Source organism: Drosophila innubila (genome assembly GCF_004354385.1).
Source record: "Drosophila innubila isolate TH190305 chromosome 2R unlocalized genomic scaffold, UK_Dinn_1.0 1_C_2R, whole genome shotgun sequence".
NCBI lineage: Eukaryota > Metazoa > Arthropoda > Insecta > Diptera > Drosophilidae > Drosophila > Drosophila innubila.
The window spans coordinates 23,777,689-23,790,114 of record NW_022995374.1 but is presented as its reverse complement, the minus strand read 5'-3'; the positions used below and the strand labels follow the sequence as shown (position 1 = coordinate 23,790,114).

At 44.0% G+C, this 12,426-nt stretch overlaps 3 protein-coding genes across 4 annotated transcripts; all 3 read left to right on the top strand.

Annotated features, from left to right (window-relative positions):
• Window positions 1-108: 108 nt before the first annotated feature.
• On the top strand, window positions 109-1,301 carry LOC117784753. Its single transcript, XM_034622561.1, has one exon. The coding sequence runs from the start codon at window positions 118-120 to the stop codon at window positions 1,234-1,236; it is 1,119 nt and encodes a 372-aa protein (XP_034478452.1). The 5' UTR covers window positions 109-117; the 3' UTR covers window positions 1,237-1,301.
• A 1,215-nt stretch (window positions 1,302-2,516) lies between these two features.
• Window positions 2,517-4,034, top strand: LOC117784008 (zinc finger protein 28 homolog). Its single transcript, XM_034621600.1, has 2 exons — window positions 2,517-3,263; window positions 3,329-4,034. The coding sequence occupies exons 1-2, from the start codon at window positions 2,698-2,700 to the stop codon at window positions 3,927-3,929; spliced, it is 1,167 nt and encodes a 388-aa protein (XP_034477491.1). The 5' UTR covers window positions 2,517-2,697; the 3' UTR covers window positions 3,930-4,034.
• Window positions 4,035-4,377: 343 nt separating this feature from the next.
• On the top strand, window positions 4,378-12,419 carry LOC117783545 (Golgi-specific brefeldin A-resistance guanine nucleotide exchange factor 1). 2 transcript variants are annotated; one of them, XM_034620988.1, is made up of 10 exons: window positions 4,379-4,867; window positions 4,937-5,135; window positions 5,195-6,204; window positions 6,275-7,243; window positions 7,498-7,706; window positions 7,764-7,990; window positions 8,096-9,335; window positions 9,427-10,487; window positions 11,289-11,566; window positions 11,660-12,419. In XM_034620988.1, the coding sequence occupies exons 1-10, from the start codon at window positions 4,766-4,768 to the stop codon at window positions 12,332-12,334; spliced, it is 5,970 nt and encodes a 1,989-aa protein (XP_034476879.1). In that variant the 5' UTR covers window positions 4,379-4,765; the 3' UTR covers window positions 12,335-12,419. The 2 variants fall into 2 exon arrangements, with proteins under 2 accessions (XP_034476880.1, XP_034476879.1); XM_034620989.1 differs by lacking the exons at window positions 11,289-11,566; window positions 11,660-12,419 and adding an exon at window positions 10,929-11,208 and having other exon boundaries at window positions 4,378-4,867.
• Window positions 12,420-12,426: the final 7 nt, after the last annotated feature.

The following is a 12,426-nucleotide window of genomic DNA, read 5'->3' as shown; positions in this document are numbered from 1 at the left end:
GTGGAAAACAGAGTAGAAAATTCCACGGAAATCGTTTACAATTTCTAGCCAAGTCTATTTGGAAAGCGAGTTCAGTGAGACCTCATCAGTTGTCCTTTGAACCTCGAATCGAGTAGAATGTTTGCATGGTCGATGAAAATCCTACTGCCATTGGCACTGCTTAACTGCATCCATGGACGCGTCCTGATGATGCCCAAGTTCTATGGCCAGGATAGTGCAGTAATTGTGGACACGGACAAGTCCAAATTCAATCCAAAACTACAGAATGCGCTCTATTACAATATTCCTGTCTACAAGTTGTTCAAACCGATGACTACAACAACAACTACAACTACTGCTCCGATCGGACTGATTGAGGAGTATCCAAGTGATTTGCTTTACATAGCACGTAATAAACTGGGCTTAAAGCGGCTGGAGCAGCTGCCGAGCATCCGGGAACTGGGTGAGCTGCTGGGCACTGGCAACGCGGAGGATACCATCAAATATATTCGTGCTCTCACTTCTAATGATCAGGGAATTGCGCTAATGAAGGCCTATTTGGGCTCCCTGGACTATGATCAAAGTGAGCCCGAGGCGGAGACAAGACCCGATATCAAATTCAATGATGAAGACAATGACACAGATGCAGACTACGATGACGAGATGCCTCTGAAGGAACCAAAGCTGGAAACAACCACAAAGGCAGCGCAGTGGGAGTTGGAGGAGGGCGGTGGCTTAATGCAGCATGTAAACGATTTTATGAAGCAATACGGCATGTGGTCAGAGGAGACCACAACTGTCGCTCCCACACCCGCTCCCGTGGTGTATAAGCCTCTCTTTGTGGCACCACAGCTGGCAACAGTAAAGCCGCCGCGTCCACTGTTCGCACGACGACCATGGCCATCTCATGTACCTATTCCAATGCCAACTAGGGTTCCCAGTACCACAGCAATTCCACCGACTCCAAAATCGCCGCATCTCAATTCGCCCAAGGTGCCGGCGAATTCAATGTCCGGCCACGTGGCGCCGCATGTTCAGCAGCTGGCACAGATTGCCAACATACCGCCATCGGTGTTGGACACGTTCCTGCAGCAGCAGCCCAAGCTGGCGGAGTTGGCCAGACGCGTCAGTCGATTGCCGCTGGTGCAGCAACACAGTCGGGCAATCGATAGCCAGTTGCTGGTGGCCGTGCAGAAGGCGCTCTCACAGGATGAAAATCTGAAGCACTTGCTCAGCGCATCACAAACATTGAAATAAACGCTTAATACTTAAACTAATAATAAAGTTGCTAGTCTTCCTTTAAATAAACATTCATAGCAAGATGTATTTAGAGTTAATTGACTTATTCAAGCTATTTTGACAGTTCATGTTTGCTTATCTCTCTGAGAGTTGAAATAGCACGTCACATTTTTGTAGATTACCAGCTGTCAAGGAACAAGTCACCTAATAATAAATACATCTTGATTCATAGCCTCATTTTTTTTTTTTAATGTGGCGGCACCTCAAAACACAAGGGCCGTGATTTAATCGGCCAGTGCATTATTAAATGCTGTCAATTTGTTCTTGCGTTGCCGTGCATAACTGTCGCCTAGCTGTGAATTCGGCGACAGTTTACTGTGGAACGCGTACTTTAAATACCACATTGTTTTGCTTATATGTATGTTTAACAATTTAATTAAGTGAAGCACCATTGAAAAGCGCAACACTTTGGTAATATTGTTAAATTTAATCTTTGTCCATTAAAAATAGCACTCGCAAGCTCTAGGTAATAAACTAACGAGCGTGCATTGGACAGCAAAGAATTTCAGTTAATTATATTAGACAAGCAGCACCACGTGCTAGCGAGAAAAGAATGAAGAATATTTCAATTTCGATAAGCGTCAATAGCTCGCATCATCGATTCTCACATATACAAATATCTATCGACCCATCGCCACAATCTGTTGATCTGAAAATGGGCATGCATCGAACATCGATTATTCTTGAGCGATGTATCGCGATGTTTTTGCTGATAGCGATGAATCGATGTTTGACATTACATCGGTCGTGTGGAAAGTGTTGACAAAGAATATTAAAAATAAGACTGTTAAGAGAGCATTAATTATTTTAAATTGTTAATTAAGTTTGTTATGAAAATATTATTACTATTTTATTAAATTCGTTTAAAATATAAACGATATCAAACCACAACTATGCGAAAAAAAAAACTAAACTGATAGTTTATTTGTTTAAAAAAAACGGAAGGTTTGAAAATATGGGACATCGAAGGAAGCATCAAAGTTTCTACCCGATCGCATTTCTATTTTAAAAACATCGATGAGGATCCACATTGATGTTTCGACTCAAATGAAGTCCTTTTCCACCGTTTTCTAGAAAACAGAAATTTGACCATATTCAGAAATTTGACAATATTCTAACAAAAATTCTGCAAACATTTTGAAAACGGGATTTAATCCGTGAACCAAGCCTGCCAACGCGTTTTTTGTTGCAACATGACTAATAGACCAAGTTGGCAGCACTGCGAGTGTATTTGTAAATGTATTTATTTTAAAATTTGCATTGTTATTAATTAACTTTGTCTTTGTGCAGTGGATAAACAATTTTAGCTCGTGCTCTTGGTTCAAAAGCCAATACAGCAGCCTTCTAAAAGAATCCACAGTCCGTTGAAGGGGAATAACACTAGACTTGGGCTTCAGCGCATTTGTTTTGGAGTCACTAATGGAAGACATGAATGTGTGCCGAGTCTGTATGACCAGAGAAAGTGAATATTCTGTTAAATTGGTGAATATATTCGACTGGAAGCCTGGGCTTGTCGTCGTAGAAGATGATATGGACATAGGCAACACTAGGCTTGATGACATGCTTAACGAGTGCTCCAACTGTGAAGTCAGACTTGAGGATTCGCTGCCAAATAAGATTTGTTTACGCTGTGTTATAGCAGCACAACACGCGTTTAAATTCAAACGAATGTGCGAGCACAGTCACCGCTTCTTTTGCCAGCTGCTCAATAAGCACCAAAGAAGTCAGACGGATGTGGCCACTAATGAAATGAAACTTACTAAAAACTCAGACGAAGGTCTAGCGAACAGAGCTATAAGGGATCACCCAGACAACGTAGATGTCCCTTGCGACACAAATGTATATCAGGATGAGCTGGCTCATACGAACTTTCGATCAGAGAGCAGAGTAGAATTTGGCGACGTAGATTTAGGACCAGTAAAAATAGAGCACGTGATGGGCACTGAGGCGATAGAGAATGTGGAGGCCCAGCAAAAGGAGCTAGAGTATGAAATATGTGAATTAACTCATGCATAAGCATATTTATTTAATCTATTTATATGTCCCGCAGTTACTTTACGGACGAGAATGTAGCCATAGGTTCTCCAATTACGGTTGATCGTCCATACAAATGCCCGCATTGTCCGAAGTCCTTCGCCCAAAACCAGCATCTGAAGCGACACATCTCTGGACACATGGGACAGCGTCCGCACAAATGCCCCCACTGTCCAAAAGACTTCGCCCAGAGTCATCATCTCAAGCGACACGTTTGTACGCACACAGGGCAACCCTTTAAGTGTCCCCACTGCACAAAGGCGTTTCCGTTAAATCATCTGCTGGCGGAGCATATACGCGTTCACACTGGCGAACGTCCATTTCAGTGTCCTCATTGTCCAAAAGCATTTACCCAAAATCCCTACCTCACGGCGCATATTCGGAGGCATCGCGGCGAGCGACCATTTCAGTGTCCCTATTGCCCAAAAGCGTTTGGATTAAATCACATTCTTCAGACGCACATCCGCGGACACAAAGGCGATCGTCCACACAAATGTATTCACTGCTCGAAAGCCTTTACCCAGAAATGCAATCTCAAAATGCACCAACGACGATGTCCAGCGTTTGCTCGTCAAAAGACCGAGAATTTAATTAAGAATCCTAGTGAAAACACATAAATAATTCTGTTCACTTTCGCCATTATGTATTATAGTTGTTATTGTAACCATATTTTAAAGTAGGAATAAGCCCATATTTCATATCTTATACAGTTGACAAGCTAATATAGGTTCTTAATTTAAATATTTTGAAAAAAAAAACATTTGTGTTTGAATCGTATTCTGGTATAGATAACAAATCAGCTGTTTCATGTTATTATCAATTGATAAAGTAATCGATAATAAAACTAAAGATGGTCACACTGGGGATGAGAGCAAAATCAGCTGCGTGGCCGATTTTGTATACAACTTGCTTTGGGCTAATAATTATCACGATATCTACTACAAACCAGGACAGGCGTATTTCGTTTTCGTTAAATATATATTGATTTCAAAAAGAAAACAGTTCTGTGCTGCTCATCATCTCGCAATTTAATAATAAAATAGCGAAACTATCGATATATCTACGTTATAACGTCAACAAAACTATCAGGGTTGCTCCTCAATTGACTGAAATCAGAACATACACGTCGTAAACGTCACCAAAAACGTAGTCGGAAACAAATTATTGACAAATTTCGGATTAATAAAATGTTTAATTAATCGCACCATTTCATACACCTTTAGTGCGTGTATGTGTGCGAGTGTGCGATTGTGTGTGTGTGTGTGCGAGCGCTGTGTCCAAGAGGCAGAAAAAACATACATATGTGAGAGAAGAGAACAGTAGAAGCAGCAGCAACAACAACAACAACAACAGCAGCGGGGACTTCAACAATTGTTTGTTGCGTGCCAAATTCTGAAAGGTGGAAGCCAATTAGGTGCAATTAAAGAGCGAGGAAGCACTAAGTCTGGACACAATGTCACTGCCAGGCAACGGTATTTATGTGGTGCGCGGCGAAATGGCCACCTTAATGACGGCCATGCGACGTGGAACGCGTTGGAATACAACAGCCTACGTGGTAAGTGTACATCAGCAGCATTTGCTGCAGCATTCGACATTTACAATACCAACCCACAATAAATTGCAGGATGATGAGAAAGACGCTTTGTTGAAGCTGTTTATCGATCTGAAGCAAGTGCTTAACCGTATCGAAGATCTACGTCTGATTGAGCCAAATGTGTTCCTGGCACCCTTCTTGGAGGTGATACGCACAGCGGATACCACAGGACCATTAACTAGTCTTGCCCTCGCCTCAGTCAATAAATTCTTGTCATACGGCCTCATAGGTAAGTAAAAGAAATTACCTAGAAGTGGGATTGATTTTTCAAACATTTGAAAATTACAGATCCCACAACTCCAAATCTGGCCGTGATTGTGGAGCTGATTGCGGATGCTGTCACGCATGCTCGCTTCATGGGCACCGATCAATCCTCGGATAGTGTGACCTTCATGCGTGTCATCGAAGTTCTGCACACACTGATCCGTAGTCCAGAAGGTGCCGCCGTCAGCAATGAATCTATGTGCGAGGTCATGCTTAGCTGTTTTAAGATCTGTTTTGAGCCGCGTCTAAGCGAGTTACTACGTCGCTCCGCAGAGCAATCCTTGAAAGATATGGTTCTGCTGTTTTTCATGCGACTGCCACAGTTTACGGAGGATCACAGTGACACTGTGATGCAAAAACGTTTTACCATTTCCGAAGCGGCTGGTGCACCGCCTGAAAAACATAAACGCAAGCTACAGCCAGCTTCTGTTCCGGCTGTGCAACCCAAGGAGGAGCCACCACAGACACCTCAAAGCACACTGGCTGCGCCGGCGCATTTAAAGGCACCCATACTGGCAACGACACCGGCTTCACCAGCTGGCAACATATTGGATATGCAGGGCAAGATCACACAAACGCCGACAACAACAACAGCAACAAATACGGCGGGTAACGAACCAATTGTCGATCCCTCACTTGATGTGCCAGTTATTCAAGTTGAAATATCGACAGAAACGGAGACAACCGCTGATGTCGAAGATGACTCTAGATCAGGCATTGTCTCAACGTTAACGGAGGCCAACAGCAGTGAATATATTAACTCTGTAGGAGTTCGCTTTACACAACAAACATCGGCAGAAGATTCAGCTGCTTTGTCAGCCACATTGACGCCTTATGGGCTACCGTTTATAAAGGAACTGTTTCGATTTCTAATCATACTGTGTAATCCGCTGGACAAACAAAACTCTGACAGTATGATACACACTGGTCTGAGTCTTCTTACGGTTGCTTTCGAGGTGGCTGCCGACAACATTGGAAAATATGAGACGCTTCTGGAGCTGGTAAAGGATGATCTTTGTAGGAACTTGATATCGGTGAGTTAGATATGATTCAGATTAAATTATTCATTTCAATTATTAATACCCACTTTCTGTCATTAAACAGCTACTGACCTCGGAGCGTCTGAGCATATTTGCCGCCGATTTGCAGCTTTGCTTTTTGCTCTTTGAATCGCTGCGTGGACATCTAAAGTTCCAGCTGGAGGGATATCTTAAGAAGTTGAGCGAGATCATAGCCAGCGATAATCCGAAGACTCCCTATGAGATGAGGGAATTGGCGCTAGATAATCTTTTACAGCTTTGGCGTATTCCGGGATTTGTCACTGAGCTGTACATCAATTACGATTGCGATCTGTATTGCACGGATATGTTCGAGAGTCTCACAAATCTGCTCAGCAAGTACACACTATCTGCCACAAATGCAGTATACAGCACACACATCATATCTATGGACACATTGATCAGTGTCATCGACTGCATTGAGCGGAACTGCGCTGCTGCCAAGAGCAATAATAGTCACAATCATGCTATTGTCCAAGCACCTCAAGCTGCTGTTGGCGGCAGTCGTCATTCCCGGCACAATAGCGGACTCGAGGGTATTGTCATCGATAATGGCGAGGAGCCTGTCGAGAATATTGCCAGCTTTATCAACAACAGCTCACATCGCTTGCGTCTGCACTCAAAGAGCGCTGGTGGCGACATAACTAGTGAACATCTGGTCAACGTTAAGGAGAAGAAGCGTCTACTGTCCAAGGGCACCGAGTGGTTTAATCAGCGACCCGACAAGGGTATTCAATACCTGCAGGAGCATGGCATTCTACACTCCCAGCTTGATCCCATGCAGGTGGCACTCTTTCTGCGCGAGAATCCCGGCTTGGACAAGAAAATGATTGGCGAATACATCTCGAAAAAGAAGAATGTTGACTCCAAGATTCTGATCAACTTTGTGGACTCATTCGACTTTACAGGCCTGCGTGTGGATCAAGCTCTGCGTCTGTATCTGGAGACGTTCCGCTTGCCGGGAGAGGCGCCTTTGATATTCCTCGTTTTGGAGCACTTCTCGGATCATTGGCACGTAAGTATGCTAATCCAACGAACGGTTTCCATCTCCAAGTTGTCTATATCTATTGATTTTCGATGCTTTATTCATTTTAATTTCTAAATATCAATTTAACTTTATTTAGTGTAAGAGTTTTTATTATCAACTTTCAAAATAACTTTTATTTACAAAATGAAAATTTATATCTTATATTAATTAATTAAAATCAACATTTTCGTATTGCAAATCCGAAATACCTTTTAAACATATTTATCTTCTCTGACTTCCAGAATCAAAATAAGGAACCGTTTGCCAATGTGGATGCCGCCTTTCGCTTGGCCTATGCCATCATCATGTTGAACATGGATCAGCATAATTCGAATGCCAAGCGATTAAATGTCCCAATGACACTGGAAGATTTCACAAAGAATTTACGAGGACTCAATGGTGGTCAGGACTTTGATCAGGAAATGCTAGCGCAGATATTCAATGGCATTAAGTATGCTTAATTTAATTCAAATACATACAAGATATTATATATTTAAATCTCAAACAGAAACGAAGAAATTGTGATGCCTGCAGAGCAGACGGGTCTTGTGCGCGAAAACTATTTATGGAAGATGTTGTTGCGACGTGGCGCCACCCACGATGGTCATTTCCATTATGTACACGATGCCGCCTACGATGTGCAAATCTTTAACATTGTGTGGGGCGCCTCGCTGAGCGCGCTGAGCTTCATGTTTGACAAAAGCACTGAAAGTGGTTATCAACGCACCTTGGCAGGTAAGATGAAGCAACTAGCTTTATGATTAATATATACCTGTGTACATGCAATATTTTTTCAAATTATAATCTATACTCGATTAAACTAAAATGTAATACTTGCAGGTTTTAGCAAATCTGCAGCTATATCAGCGCATTATAATCTTCATGCGGACTTTGATGCGCTTATACTGACCTTGTGCAAGTTCACCACGTTGTTGAGCAGCGTGGAGCAGCACGAGCCTGTGCCGGCGAACAATGAGATTCAACAGGCCGTCAACTTTGGACTGAATGCGAAGGCCCAGGCTGCCATGCGAACTGTATTTCTGCTCGTTCATGGATATGGCGATTGTTTGCGAGACAGTTGGAAGCACATTTTGGATTTGTTTTTGCAGCTCTTCCGTTTAAAACTGCTGCCCAAAGCGCTTATCGAAGTGGAAGACTTTTGTGAGCCAAATGGCAAGGCCTTGTTAATATTGGAGAAACCACGAGAGAAGCAAGAGCAGGGACTGTTTTCCAGCCTCTATTCGTTCATCAGCTCAGAGGGACAGCGTGAGCCAACGTATGAGGAGCAAGACTTCATCAAGCATGGCCGGAAATGCATCAAGGAATGCCAACTGGATCAAATGCTGCAAGAGTCCAAGTTTGTTCAACTGGAGTCACTCCAGGAGCTGCTCAAGTGCGTGTTGTCGCTGATAACGGCGCCACAGGCACCGAAGTCCTCCGGACAGCCTTATGCCGAAGACATCACCGTCTTTTGGATGGAGTTTCTTGTTAAGATTGTGGTACACAATCGGGACCGCATGATTCCTTTGTGGCCAGCAGTGCGTGATCAAATGTATCAACTGCTTCATGGAAGTGCCCAAAATGGATACGATTATCTGCTTAATCGCTGCATCGTCGCCGTGCTCAAGTTAGCCATCTATCTGATGCGCAACGAGGAGCTGTGTCCCATTGTCTTGCAGTCATTAAAAATGCTGTTGACACTGAAGCCGATGCTCTTGCTGCGCATCTCCAAGCAAGTCTCAATTGGCATCTATGAGCTGCTGAAAACCTCTGCCCAGAACATTCATTCCGAGCAGGACTGGCAGATCGTCTTCAATTTACTGGAATGTGTTGGCGCTGGCGCTGTGCCGCCAAACTTTGAAGATGCACTGCAACTACAGCAGCAGCAGACTGCTAATGGACACGCCACCTCTGATGGTGCACTGAGCAGCGAGGATGATGTCACTGCAACCCTTGAGCGCGGTTACACATCGGACTCGGAGCTCAACAAAGTGGCGACCACAGTTCCAGCCACTTCAAGTCCCACCGCTGAGAACTGGATACTTGTCAACCAGGATAGCGAACTGTCCACAGCATCCAGGTGAGTTAAAGTTTGTTGCTAATATTAGTGACCGTAGCGATTTAATTTTCAACTTTTATTTGCTAATATCTATCTGTTTCTACTATTTCAGACCCCAATCGCCACCTAGCTCCAGCAATCCCGTTGTCAGCTCTTTGGTGTTCAATTGTCAACTGTTGGATCATGCACCATTTGCACTGTTTAAGTGCTGGGACTCTCTGGCTTTCATTGTGAGAAGTGTGGCACACATTACTCCGTATAATTTTGAGGCATGCGTGCGTTGCATTCGCATCTTTGTGGAGGCATGCCGCGATGGAGGGATACGCCAGCGTCGCAAATTTGAGGCAGTTTCGAAGAAGAGAAACGTGAAGAAGCGTCAGGAATACACACGTGAGCTGGGCGGTTCGATGTCCACGTCGACCGGCAATCTAACCTCGCTGACCGATGTGGGTGACAATCAGCAACCAAATGCCGCTGAGCAGGAGGAGTTGGCACAACGCTATGAGCAGTTGTCCATACAGTTATTGGATCTGATGTATACGTTATATACACGTACCGCGCAGATCTTTCGTTGGTGGGCGGAGGAGGGATGCACGGTACCGCAATCTGCGGCACTTTGGACTCCCGGCTGGTGTCCTTTGTTGCAGGGCATCGCCAGACTGGCCATGGATCGTCGGCGAGAGGTGCGCACTCATGCCATCTCATGTCTCCAGCAGCGTGCGCTGTTGGTCCATGATTTGCAGACATTGTCGGGTGCCGAGTGGTCCTCCTGTTTTCAAAATGTGCTATTCCCGTTGCTGAATGAACTGCTGCCGGAGAGTGTGGCTGCTGCCCAGCTGGATGCATCTCTATTGGAGGAATCGCGCATTCGCACGGCCACGATTATGTCTAAAATGTTCTTGCAGCATTTGACGACACTTATCGAACTGGGCGCCACCTTTAACGAGCTGTGGCTTGACATCTTGGGCTACATTGAGCGTTTCATGAAGGTGGGATCCGACACGTTATCGGAACAGATGCAGGAGATACTGAAGAACATGTTGTTGGTGATGCATTCGGTGCGTGTGTTCCATAACCAGGACGGAACCCTTCAACAAGCTTTATGGGAGCTAACCTGGCGTCGTATTGGCGAGTTTCTGCCAAACCTTAAAACGGAGCTGTTCCATGATGAAGGTGCGTGTCGATTTTGTTATCAATTACACTAGGCAACAAGATAAAAATATGTTGTATATGTTGCCTAAAGATACTTTTTCTGATATATATAGAACCCCAGATAGAGAAATTTTTTTTTTTAATTTAGCTAGCATTTTAACATAATCAAGTAATACTTATTTTCGTAATTTAAAATTGCACAACTCATACTTAAATTTAAAAAAAATTATTAATAGACTTTTTCTCGACTATTCATCAAAATTCAAGCTTACCTTTGGAAAAAAATACATACGAGTATTTAAATTGTATAGGAATTTTTATAGTGTTTTTTCTCATTTAGACGACTATATGTATAAAAAGTAGATTTCGTAATACATACAATTTGGAAGTTGCCTAGTGGTATCAGGCGTTGTCTTAAGGGAGTATCCTTTTTTAACCAACGTTACCTGCCTCCGCCTTTAGATTTAGTGTCGCCAGCTATTTCGCTTGACAATACCAAAGTCATTTATGATCATTCTTTATCATTGCCGCTTCCCAAGCGCAGCTACGAATTGGCAACATTCTCAATGGCCACGGCCAAGACCCTGGACTATAATACAAATTCTCCCGAGCAAGTGAAGCGGAATAAAAAACCTTGGGCCCGGTTGCGTATAAAGTTAAAGTTGCTTAAGAGTCTGACCAAGAAGATGAAATCAAATCGAATCAAAACAAATTGAATACGTTTATGTTGTTCTCTTTGAATTGCCCTTATTCCTTCTAATTATGTTCTATTGTTCATATAATTAATCAAGATATTCTACTATTCAACTGCTCGTTTTGCAGGCAAACGAGCTCAAACTTTGACAAACAATGAGACCGCTCAACAGGTGCTCCAGTTACCCCAAGTGGACATACTGCCCAGTCAGGCACAACAGGCCGCAGAGTTAATTATTAGTGCCCCAGCACCTGTTGCCATCGATGCCCCAGCTGCTGCTCTAGCTCCTAGTGTTGCTGCCACACCCATCATTGCATCACCTGTGGAATCCCCGAGACGCAGCATTATTCTGCAACCACCTATGGCAGAAACTCTGCACCAAGTGCCCAGCTTTATGTTTGCTCAGGTGCGTTGAAATTTTTGTCAATGGTCGCACTGCCGACTGTGACTCTATTTGTTGTAATTTGTATTATATAATTAAAATGTTTGTGCTACACAGCCCATCTTGGTGCCTCCTCTGGCGCCACAGCCAACAACAGAGCTGCAGGCCTCCAGCAACAACATCAACACTTCTCTACCCGATCTGGTTAATGAGGCAGCCGCAGCGACAAACACATACACAGCACCTGTGCACAGGCCAACGGAGTCACTAACGTCAACTACGCCCATTGTCAGCAGCAGCAGCAACAGCAATAGTTACGCCATTGAGCTGCCAGCAACACCGCCAAGTTTAGAGGAACAACAACATCATCAGCTGTATCAGCAATACCAACAGCAATTCCAGCAACAGTACCAAATGCATCAGCAGCAGCAGCAGCAGACACCTCAAGTTACTGCCACAAATGATGTGCCCCTCAGTCATCTGTTAGCCAGCAATGCATATCCATCGTTGGGCAGAATGCCAAATGCATCGATTGTACACAGCTTTGCGCCGGTTTATGAGGCACCAGCAGCAGCAGTACCGACAGCCAATGCAGCTGACATCTATCAGGAATATGTACAGAATCCTTACAATTTAACCTTGCAACAGGCACCGCAGCAGGATCAGCAGCAACAGCTGTTGCCACAGCCACATTCACAGCCGGCTGTGGCATCGCCCGCCAATTACTTTAATGCTAATATCGATCCCAGCAAGATACCGCCCGGCTCTGAGCTGCTCTATGGCCAGCATTAGATGAAGTTAACTAAAGCAGTCGTCAGTTGTCAGATGGAGATAATAGAGACATATTTCTTCTAGTGTTTTCTTTTATTTACATCCAGTTTAGG